Source organism: Chiloscyllium punctatum, chromosome 6, assembly GCF_047496795.1.
Source record: "Chiloscyllium punctatum isolate Juve2018m chromosome 6, sChiPun1.3, whole genome shotgun sequence".
Taxonomy (NCBI): Eukaryota; Metazoa; Chordata; class Chondrichthyes; order Orectolobiformes; family Hemiscylliidae; genus Chiloscyllium; species Chiloscyllium punctatum.
In genome coordinates this window covers 47453543-47465635 of record NC_092744.1, presented here as the reverse complement: position 1 = coordinate 47465635, position 12093 = coordinate 47453543, and the positions used below count along the sequence as shown (strand labels likewise).

General features: G+C 37.5%; 1 protein-coding gene across 2 annotated transcripts in view; it reads right to left on the bottom strand.

Moving 5' to 3' along the window:
* Positions 1 to 837: 837 nt before the first annotated feature.
* Positions 838 to 12093, bottom strand: part of LOC140478934 (guanine nucleotide-binding protein subunit beta-4) — a 112522-nt gene continuing 101266 nt past the window's right edge. For both annotated transcript variants that reach the window (XM_072572576.1, XM_072572575.1), the window contains exons 8-10: positions 9071 to 9272; positions 8077 to 8293; positions 838 to 3833 (exon numbers count right to left, since the gene is read on the bottom strand). In XM_072572576.1, coding sequence (XP_072428677.1) covers positions 3727 to 3833; positions 8077 to 8293; positions 9071 to 9272 — 526 coding nt within the window. In that variant the 3' untranslated portion in view covers positions 838 to 3726. The remainder of the gene's footprint in view (positions 3834 to 8076; positions 8294 to 9070; positions 9273 to 12093) is intronic.

Below are 12093 nucleotides of genomic sequence, written 5' to 3'. Positions count from 1 at the left end.
GTATTAATATCAGAATTACTACCAGTTCCTATGTGCTTGTCAAGATAATAGGATATATCTCATGCATACATGGCTGAAGAAAGAGTGAAGGGAGGGACTCAGATTCCTGGGACTTTAGGGGTAATACTATTTAGTAGTGCTGTTTGGGAAGATTTAAACTGTAGTGGCAGTATGGTGCGAACCTGAGTAAGATGACAGAGGAGCAAAGACTGAAAAAGCAAGGGTGGAAAATGAATGGGATCATAATGCAAAATAAAGCAAAGATAACTCAACATTAAAGATGCCTATAAGCATACTGTATGAGTCTATGATAGATTGAGATATAAAGGCATCAAGGGGTATGGAGAGAAAGTGGGAATATGGTGTTGAGAGAGGATCAATCGTGATCATATTGAAAGGGACAGCAGGTTCGAAGGGCCAATCGGCCTACTCTTGTTTCTAGTTTTGAAAGCTCGATGTAGATTATTCCAATTGCCCAGGGCTTCTAGGGTATGAAAGCTCAAACAGGTTCAAAGTTTTCATTCTGCAGGTTTCTATAGAAACCTTGTATTTGTATTTTTCTTAAAAGCAGTGAATCTTGACAAATGAATTTACACAAAATTGAACTAAAGCAAATGAGTAAAGGTGGCAGCCTTCATGGTGAGAGTTGTTGTTTTGTTAAAATTCTTTACCGGTAGAAAGTGGCAATGGCAAGTTGCCTTCTTGAATTGCTGCTGTCCTTGAGTGTAGGTATAGCTAAACATTGAGTGACCATATCTTTACAGACATGGTATTTTAGATGGATCTATAAATAATGTGCAGGGGAATCTTAATGTCAGCATAAAGACAGTCTGGTAATAGACTTGGTTAAAAGCATTTTTATCAGTTACAATCAATTTATCGCAACATTAGTTTCACTGAGTCACTGTACAAATACAAAGGAAGTTGATGTGAATCAGACGATAAAGATACAAAGTGAAGATAATTTCATATTTTATACAGTAGCACAACAGGATAAAACACATGGCACAAGTTGCTGGTTTTATTGGCTGCCAAGAAAACTTAATATTCTTATTTTGATACAAAATCCAAAGGCAGTCCAGTATTACAAAATTGGTGTTAATACTGTAACCAGAGAAAAATGTTTAAACACCTAAAGTTCTGTATTATACAGGCTGAACAACTGGTTTTGCACTTCAGACCAATAATTTTACTGAATTTGATAGCAAGTTACACAAAACTGCATGTATATTTCAGACATTATTTTACACTGTAGATATCCACTCTGGAAGGCTCAGGGCATTGTTTTTGTTGGTTTGCTTCAGAGTACAACTAATTGGATCTAAGATATAATTTCTATCCTGAATCTCCAGATGTCCCCCAAAGCAATGCACTTAAACTAAAGTTTATGCATTGCAATCAAAATCATAAGTGCACGTTTCCACTTTCAAGGTGGATATCTAAATTGGCAATACCCAGGTTTTTCAATATTTAATGTTAAACTGATTCAAACTTAACTGCTCACTCAACAAGCTTGCATTTGCACCATTCGCTGCAGGGCATACAAACCCACGTGCAAAGCCATAGTTCATCCTAGACAAGTTAGCTGTACAATTTGCTAGACTACAGACTTCAAAAACCAAAAGGCATGACACTGATTACTTAAGCCATTAAGTTGGTTTTATACTTGGGCTACAGTGTATATATAATACTCAGAGTTAAGTAATTATTTGTTTCAAAGTATGGCTAATAATTTATAGTAATTTTAAAAGTTAAAAGCCTATTTGAAAACCTCCAGGTCAAAAATATACACTTCAAGCTGAAGTTCTATACTTGAATCTATGACACATTGATTTTAATCAAATGCTTCACAACATTTAAACAATTTAAACTAAACACTTCATCTTGTTGTCCAAATTAATTACATAATGCTTTCAAACTCAGCTCTTCCAGGTAATATGGATTAAATAACTGTATCTATACAAAATATTTATCATGATGGAAATAATTAGGGTCTTTACTGAATTGAAAGTTATTACAATAAACTTGTCTAAAGGCAATTTAAATTTTCAATGCACCTGCAAAAGATAATACTGGCCTGATTTTAAGGAACAGCACAAATTATTGATATTCGTAAAAGAAAAGTTCTTTCAAAGCTGCTGTATTGGAGGAAGCGGATTACTTCTGCATAAACCTGTTTAGTGTTTGTTGGTCCCAAAGCTTTAAAACTGACTTCAAAACAATGCACTTTGTTATACTGATGCACCAATAACACCGGTATCTTTAGTAAAGAAAGCTACTAGATTTATGGAGTTTATATCTTTCAGATTACACAAGACTGGTCAACAATTTTGAAGGGGCTAGTCATGATGTCATGACATTATAAAACCACAATTCAAAACTGATAAAAACAGAACTGTGGATGTTGTAAATCAGACAGAAATAGAAATTGTTGGAAAAACTCAGCAGGTCTGGTAGTATCTGTGGAGAGAAATTAGTTAATGTTTTGGGTTGAGTGACCCTCAGAACTTGTTGCAATTGATTTTGAAGCAAAGCCAATAAATTGCAATGTAAACTACAGGCTTCATGTTCAGTTGTAATTACTCATGTTTCAAAATGATTTGGTAATTGAAGAAACTATTTTCCTCCTAAATTGTCATTCAAGCCATGTGAGAGAAAAGCTATTTATTACATTAAGAAGTCTACATACATTGACATTTAGGGAGGAAGATAATTATTTTTGAAACCACCCCCACCAATAGATCAGCAATTAAATTCACTATATGAATCAGGGAAAGTACCACTTCAATTGCACATTATTGAAAACAAAGTTTTTTTTGGGTGGTAGCTGGTTGGAGGGAAGGAATGCAGAAAAAGTTTGTCTCTTGATTGTGTGTGTAATGGTACTATTTCAGAGTATTAGGCAGAGTTATGATTTTATTTGACCTATCAATGTCTAGATACTACCTTTCACAGATAAAGTGAGAAAGATCCTGCAGAGACCAGTGAGCTGCCGCAACGGTCGCCATAAACTAGTGATTTTTTTGGGAGGGGGTGTTCTGTTCTGGGTGCAATGTATCAGATAAGTGTTATCACAAATGGTTCATGAACGTCTTGTAAATTGTGTAATTTTAACAATGGATCCTGCTGCTGAACATCTGTGTACAGTTAAACAGTGCAAATGCATTTACAAAGTAAAGCGTACAGGTGGAATGTTTTTCATAATTTAAAAACTGCAGCAAAAAATGTGCATACATACAACCAAAGTTATTTTCACAATAAGTTAATTCACAAGAAATAAAATGCCAACAGCAATCAATTTATCCATCACTAGAGTCAAACTGATGTTCTAAAAAACAGGCTAAAAACCTAGTTTTAAAAATGTGATTTTTACATGATTAGCTGCTAGAATGTGTACATTCCATATGTACAAAACAATACAGTTAGCAGATTTAGAGCAACCAATAAACCCTTCAAATAATTCAGCCATTAAAACTAAACGATGGTTAGTTTGAAATATTTTTCGAGCCAACATAGTTTAGTGCTAGCCCCTTCTTAAATTTCTCAGTTGTCAGGATATGTTCCTGGTAGATTTGCCTACTTTACAGAAGCCTTGTTATACAGCTGTATTCAATGATAGAAAAAAAAATCACCTGTAAATACTAGATAAAAAGAACGTTATTTCATTGCCATTAACTGCATCTTAGGCAGCCCAGTCTCAATGAATGGTATTCAGGTGACATTTCTTCAATTCCAGATCTTTAGGAAACTGTCCCATGATCCTGTTGCTACAGCCATTCCATCATCAGTGATACCTAAACAACTGACACGATTGTCATGTCCAGGAAGCACACCTAGAGGAAAACAGGAAGACAAGACAAATGAAACAAAGCAATTTTAAATTCCAAGATTAACAACTAAAGCTTTAGTGTTAAAAGCATTATTATAAATGTTTTAATTATATTTCATCCTTTACCAATATAATAATATGCACTTGGCTCTGCTAACAACTACTCTGAAATCTAATTTATTCAGGTTATCCATCTATGCGATAAATTGTTATGACTCCACCTTGGGTATATACAATAATTAATTTTCAAAATATGGATAACATCAACAAATCCATAATGACTGACTTTGGAAAGTGTTAGAATATTTAACCAAGCTATTAAGTAGCCATTGAATAAGTTTTAATAACTCATTTTTGGAGAGTTCTGCAATTGCCCATTTCTAGTTGCTCAAAGGGTGGTACGGTGGCTCAGTGGTTAGCACTGCTGCCTCACAGTGCCAGGGAACCGGGTTCAATTCCCGTCTTGGGTGACTGTCTGTGTGGAGTTTGCACATCCTCCCTATGTCTGCATGGGCATCCTCCCACAATCCAAAGATGTACCGATCAGGTGAATTGGCCATGCTAAATTGCCCATAATGTTAGGTGCATTAGTCAGGTGTCAATATAGGGTTGGGGAATGGGTCTGGGTAGGTTACTCTTCAGAGGGTCGGTGTGGACATGTTGAGCTGAACTGTAGGGAATCTAAACAAAGGTTATAACAGCTCAGCCATCAAGGTAATAAATTTTTGACCTAACTATGCAAAATGAATATGGTGAAATTACTGGCAGTAGCAGTACCACTAATTTTAAAATGAATAATCAAGAGACTCAATGGCATATCAAGACTAGAGTCATCCAACTGTGAAACAACCTTGTCTAGCCCCAGACATTCTATTCTGCAGGTGAGACAGAACATATCCAGTAATGAAAAATATGAAAATGCAACACATCAGTCAAGCAACAGTTTTGTGTCTGGACTCTTCCAATATAAGCACAACATGAATACTTTGTGGTGTCAGTTGGCTTGTGTTTTATAGCAATTCTTACAGCAATTAAATGGCAGACAGCCACATGGCGCAGGATTGAAGTTAAGTGCATGTAGATCAGGCAAAGGTGGAAAGCTTCCTCGCCAACAGATAACAAGTCAAGTGGATGCTTAGAATAATAATGGTCATTTTTCATGATGACCACTCATAAATGACCACACTTAGTGTCATACATAAATAATGGAAACTGACTCTACAACTTCTACAATCTAGTTTAAAAAAAAATTCCCAGCCTATCCCCTACTCAAACCCTCTAGTTCCAGCAACACCCTGGTAAATCTTTGCCAAATTCTCGCCAGTTTAATAACATCCTTCCTACAGCGGGGCAACCAGGATGGTATATAGTACTCCAAAAGTGGCCTCGCTAACACCCTGTACAAGTGCAACATGATGTCCCAACTCTTGTACTCAAATGGTCTAAGCAATGAACGTAAGTGTGCTAAATGTTTGTATCCACCTGTGACACAACTTTCAAATGAATTATGTACCTGAACCCCCTAGGTCTCTGTTCGACAACACTACTCAGGGCCCTATCATTAACTGTCTCAGTTCTGCTCTGGTTTGTTTTTACCAAAATGCAATATCTCACATTTATCCAAATTAAACTCCATTTGCTACTCTTTAGTCCAATTGATCAAGCTCCCCTTGTAATATTAGATAACATTCTTCAGTATCAACTATACCATCAATTTTGGGGTCATCCGCAAATTTATGAACTATGCCTCCTAAATTCACATCCAAATCATTTATATAAATGACAACAGTAGACCCGGTAGATCCCTATGGGCCACCGCTGGTCACAGGCCTCCAGTCCAAAAACCAACACTCCACCCTGTCTCCTACCGTCAAGCCAATTTTGTATCCAACTGACAAGCTCTCCCTGAATTCCATGTGATCAAACTGTACTAAACAGTCTATCATACAGAACCTTGTCAAAGCTTTACTAAATGTCCATGCAGACAATCTTCAGAACTTTGTGCATCACTGAATGCCCACAATCTCTAGTTTAGGCAAAGCTGTAAAACTAAAATTTAGGAAAGAACCCAAGGAAACATGAGAGATAACTGCAAACGTGGTGGAACGTACCTGGCTATTTCCCTACTTTTGTGTGAAGTATGCTCATAATAGATCATAATTTGAGAACTTAGATTCCAAAGTGGAGGAAAAATTGATTTTAGTTTCCAGTTCTGTGAAACATAGAAACAACGAGCAGGAGCCTATCTGACTCTTTGAGCCTGCTTCACCATTTAATTAGATCTTATGTTATATCCCTGCTTTCTCCCCCAAATCCCTAGGGACATTTAAAATCTGGAAATTCTCTTTCTCAGTGGCTTCAGCTTCAAGCCTTATGGTGGAAAATTCCACCGGTTCACAATTCTTTGAGTGAAGAAAATTTTCATCTCAATCATAAAGAAGCAACCCCATGTCCTGAGACTGTGACCCCTCATCCTAGACTCCCAATAAGGACTCAAAAAAGTAAGCACATCCTGAGTTAGAGTTAAACCAACAATAGTCTAGGTGTGGTCTCATAAGGCCCTGTACAACTACAGTAAAAAAGCACTATTTCTGAACTCAAATCCTTTTGTATCTGATGCTAATATATCATTTGCTTTCCTCATTGTTTATTGCACCTGCATACTTGTTTCTATCACATGGTGTATAATGACACCTAGATCCTTTTGTAAAGCCACACTTCCCAATATATCATCATTTAAATAATAATTTCCAGTCTGTTTTTGACAACAAAGTGTGAAACTTTACAGTTAGCTTCATTGTACTGCACCTGCTATGTTTGCCCCCAATCGTTCAACTTGTCTAAATCGCCTTGAAGCCTTGTTGACTCCTCATTACAACTCTAAATCCCATCCAGTTTAGTACCATCAGTAAACTTGTAAATCTTGCATTTGGTTCCCTCATCCAGGTCATTTATATGTATTGAGAATAACTGGGGCTCAAACTGACCTCTGCAGACACCACTTGTCACTACTGTTATCAGAGAAAAAGACTCATTCATTCGCTCCCTATTTCCTTCCTGCAAACAATTCTCAAGCCATGCTAATACACTACCTCTATTCCAAGTGTTGTAACGTTGTCCACTAACTGCTTGTGCTTATCAAAATCCTTCTGAACATCCAAATACAATACATCCACTTGTTCTCACTTATCTATTCTACTAGTTACATCCTCAAAAAATTCCAGGAGCACTAAAACTATGACACCAAATCAAATAAGAGCTATTAGGGCAGTTAACTACAATTTTGTTAGGGGTACGATTCAAGCAGCATATTAATGTTGGAAAGCAAAATTGAGGTGCTGAGGAAGGAAAGCCAGAGCTGAGGATTTAGACAGCTGAAGTCAAGGCCTCCATGGAGTCATACAGCATGGAAACAGACCCTTCGGTCCAACTAGTCCAGGCCAACATAATTCCAAACTAAACTAGTTACACTTGCCTGCTCCTGGCCCATATCAATGGCAGAATAGTTAAAAATAAGAGATGTTCAAGAAATTAGAATTAGAAGAATGCAGCTATCACAACATGGTGGGCTGGAAATAGAAATAGGGAACAATAAGGCTAAGGAAGGATTTGAAAACAAAGATGGAAACTTTTAAATCAAGATGTTATTTAACCCGAAGCCAGTGAACAGAGGTGACTTATGTATTGGATTTGTTAGGAGTAAGAACACATGGAGTTTTGGATGACTTCAAGTTCATGAAGGGTAGAACATGGATGGCTTGTCGTCAGGGGCATATTAGTGTGGCCAAGTCTGACATTAAAATGACTCAGTCATCTTTATTTCTTTCCATCCAGATATTATATGAAACAAATACAGAAATTACTAAGTTCATAAAACATATCACTGTCATAACATTTGGACTTTTGACATGATCAGATATTAGACAATAACAGTGAAATTCTGGGTAGAAAGGATGCATGGTCCAATGCATGGTAATGGTCCACTTAAGGAAGCAGCTACCAACATTTATTCCAAATTTTAAAACACATCAGGTTTCCATATATAGAAGACAGAAGATGGAAGAAGCTGTTCCATTGGAGTAAAATATTCAAGTCTCCCCATAGCTCCAGATAATAAGCTAAAATATGCAACTAGATCAAAAGATTGTAAGGCCTTTGGGTAAATTTTGTTCGCGTTTTAAATCATATTGTCCCTTAGCTGACATGGTAAATTATTCTAAAGAAAAAACATGAATAGTTTTACTGACCTGCACGATCTCCTTTCAAAGAGTCCCAAACATTGCAATTAAAGTCATCATAGCCTGCCAACAGAAGGCGACCACTTTTGGAAAACGCAACCGATGTGATCCCACAGATAATATTATCATGGGAATACATCATCAGCTCCTGGTCTGCTCGGAGGTCAAACAGTCTACAAGTGGCATCATCAGATCCAGTGGCAAATGCATTTCCATTAGGGAAGAACTGTAGCAATACAATACAATATCTTGTCAAATTGTAACTAAGTTAAATAGAATTGTAGAGGTGGAGATAGAAAATTACATTACAATGTTACCAATTATAAAGTAATTACTTGTATTATGAATTCACATACAATCATAAATTATAAAACGTTTACACCACAGAGGGAGGCCATCAGTTTGTTGTGTTCACGTCAGCTCTCTGCAGGAGCAATTCAGTTAATCCCAATCTCTGGACTTTTTCCTGTGGGCCAGTGATTTTCCCCACATTTTTCCACATACTCATTTGACTTTCTTTAGAAAGTCACAATTGGAACTACCTCCACCTCTCTCTCTAGCAGTGCTTTCTAGATGCTAATCACATTTCAAACAGAAGTATTTCCCTTTGTCACCATCAACTCTTCCATGATTCATTTTAAATTAGTGTCCAGTAGTACTCAGCTTTTCCACTGGGAATAATTGCCCCAACAAGCATTCACAGATAATGATTTTGAACATGCCCATCAAATTTCCTCTTAACTTTTTCTTCTTTTATGAGAACAGCCACAGCTTCTCCAATTTATCCTTGTGACTCAAAATCCCTAATCTTGTAGTTTATAACATGCACAATGTATTTTTGATTTAAAATTAATGCAAAATCAACTCAAATCATACGGACTTCACCAATGAAATAGTATAAAAATTACTTATATTTTTAACAATTATCCTTCAGACAAAGTTGTCATAGTCTAGACCCAGAAATTCTTCTATGTTATTGAAATGACCAATAAAGTATACTTACACAAACTGCATTGATATCAGACACATGTCCAGTGAATGACTGTCTGCACATTCCATCTCTAATATCCCAGAGTTTGGCAGAAGCATCACAAGCACCAGAAACAAAAATGCGCATGTCAGGACTAAGCGTGAGACTCATGACATCCCCAGTGTGTCCTGTGAACATGGTAGTTTGATGGCCAGTTTCAATGTCCCATAAAGCACTGTAAATACAAAAATGGGCATTAATGCTTTCATCAGTATTACAAAAGCAGCAGTAGGTTTTCCATAAAACTACAGGTTTATCTTCAACAGATGTGTTTTGGTGGAATAGAGGATAATCTGTTGGTGTGTATTTCTGGACTATTCCCACAGACACCCTAGTAGTATTGAGTAGAATGTCAACAGACCTAGCGCAAAAAGTTTATCTATCTTTCCCTAGTTCCACTCAGATATCTTCTCATGCTCTTTGAGCTCAGCCTGTCCATGAGGTCCAACTTCCACACTCTCCACCCTATTGCCACTAAATGTCCAAGCACTACCTAACATTTCTTCATGACACCCAAATTAACTGATATATTAAACAATTCCCTCTCTTCCCTTTGAAATCCACTATCATCACCAGCTCCCTCAAAATCCCACCATCATATCTTTAACTTTCCAGGCTACTGTCCTGTATCCAACCTTCTTTGCCATTGCTTCATCTCCACTACAAACTGTTTCTACCGAATTCTCTGTCCCACAGCCAATGTTTCAGACTGAAAAGGACTTGTTTATAACCTCAGCATCTGATGTGACCGACTCAATGAGAAAGACGACCTGCTTACATCTATTTAACATGGCTAACATCTCCAATCTCCTATTGCCAAAACTCTCATCCATGCTTTTGATAACTCTCTTGCTTTCCTGTCAGCTGCCAAAAGTTTTGTTCCAACATTTAGTCATAGTCATAGCGATGTACAGCATGGAAACAGACCCTTCAGTCCAACTCGTCCATGCCAACCAGATATCCCAACCCAATCTAGTCCCACCGGCCAACACTTGGCCCATATCCCTCCAAACCCTTCCTATTCATACACCCATCCAAATGCGTCTTAAATGTTGCAATTGTACCAGTCTCCACCACATCCTCTGGCAGCTCATTCCATACCCTCTGTGAAAACGTTGCCACTTAGGTCTCTTTTATACCTTTCTCTTTGACCAGTGGAGTGCCATAAGGATTGGTGTTGGGTCCTCCACTTTTGTCATTTACATAAATGCGAGCATAAGAGGTACAGTTAGTAAGTTTGCAGATGACACCAAAATTGGAGGTGCAGTGGACAGTGAAGAGGGCTACCTCAGATTACAATGGGATCTTGACCAGACGGGCCAATGGGCTGAGAAGTGGCAGATGGAGTTTAATTCAGATAAATGCGAGGTGCTGCATTTTGGGAAAGCAAATCTAAGCAGGACGCATACACCTAATGGGAAGGTCCTAGGGAGTGTTGCTGAACAAAGACACCTTGGAGTGCAGGTTCGTAACTCCTTGAAAGTGGAGTCGCAGATAGATAGGATAGTGAAGAAAGCATTTGGTATGCTTTCCTTTATTGGTCAGAGTATTGAGTACAGGAGTTGGGAGGTCATGTTGTGGCTGTACAGAACATTGGTTAGGCCACTGTTGGAATATTGCCTAAAATTCTGTTCTCCTTCCTATCAGAAAGATGTTGTGAAACTTGAAAGGGTTCAGAAACTACTTAGAAAGATGTTGCCAGGGTTGGAGGATTTGAACTATAGGAAGAGGCTGAACAGGCTTGGGGCTGTTTTCCCTGGAGCGTCGGAGGCTGAGGGGTGACCTTATAGAAGTTTACAAAATTATGAGGGGCATGGATAGGGTAAATAGACAAAGTCTTTTCCCTTCAATTGAGACTGAATCAAAAACCTTGGAAAACGACCATTTTCATGTGAACCAGTTTGACAATCAATCAGTTTTTCTAAAACTGATATGTAATTTTGGTAATGTCATTCTCCACCATTTACAAATGTGAGTACATCCAAAAACCTCTGCTGCCAAATCCGCACAGAGCCTTGCTCATTTATCACCTATGTATTTGCTGAACTACCACCAGGTGTCAGTCATCAAAACCTTTTTGCCTCACACCTCCCTATATCTGCTTCCAGTTCTATAACCTTCAAAGAACTGCATCACCAATTCTGGCCTCTTGCACATTGCCCGTTTCCTACTCCCCAACATTGTGGTCATGCCTAGAGTACCTGGACCCTAAGTCTGGAATTCCATTACTAAATCATTCCATTTATTCTTAAAGCCAAGTTAACTTGTAGGATTTAGTTCTTTTTCAATAATTAATCAATTTGACTTGATTAAAAGCAAGTTCTGAAGAAAGGACACTGGACTCAATGTTATATATTTTTCTCTCCACAGATGCTGCCAAAACTGCTGCATTTCCCCAGCAATTTCTATTTTGTGACAAATGTGAAGCACAGCTTTATTTTAAAATGGTAACTTAAAAGTACTTAATGAGCCTGTTATTAATTGATGAGGTTACTTCAATTTTCTAAATTATTAACAATTATTGTGGAGTCACAAATAGTTCTTGTAATTGAAGGACACTCATTTCTTTCCAGAATTTTAGATGCATCACTGGGAGATGACACTAAACACCCTAAGTAGATGGATTAATTGAACACTGGTGCTTTTTTTCTGGAATTAAGCTAAAATAGACATATAAAACAGACAATCTTAAAATATAATTGCCATGTATAAGAATTAATGAAGGGACATAGGAAGTGATGTCACTAAAGATGATCATTTCTTTTAAAGGAACAAATCAAGAATTAGCCATAGAGTACCGAGCCAATCCCAGATTGATCATAAACTGTTCATATACTAATAAGAGTTCAAGGTTTCTCTGAACATGCACCAGGGTAATGGTAAGCAAAAGTTAAAAAGGCCTGGGCTTTAGTGGTTTGATGCACAAGGAAGATGATAAAAGACAGATGTTGAGTCAGCAGAACAGAACAAGAAACTGGTGGTCCAGTCAAACCATT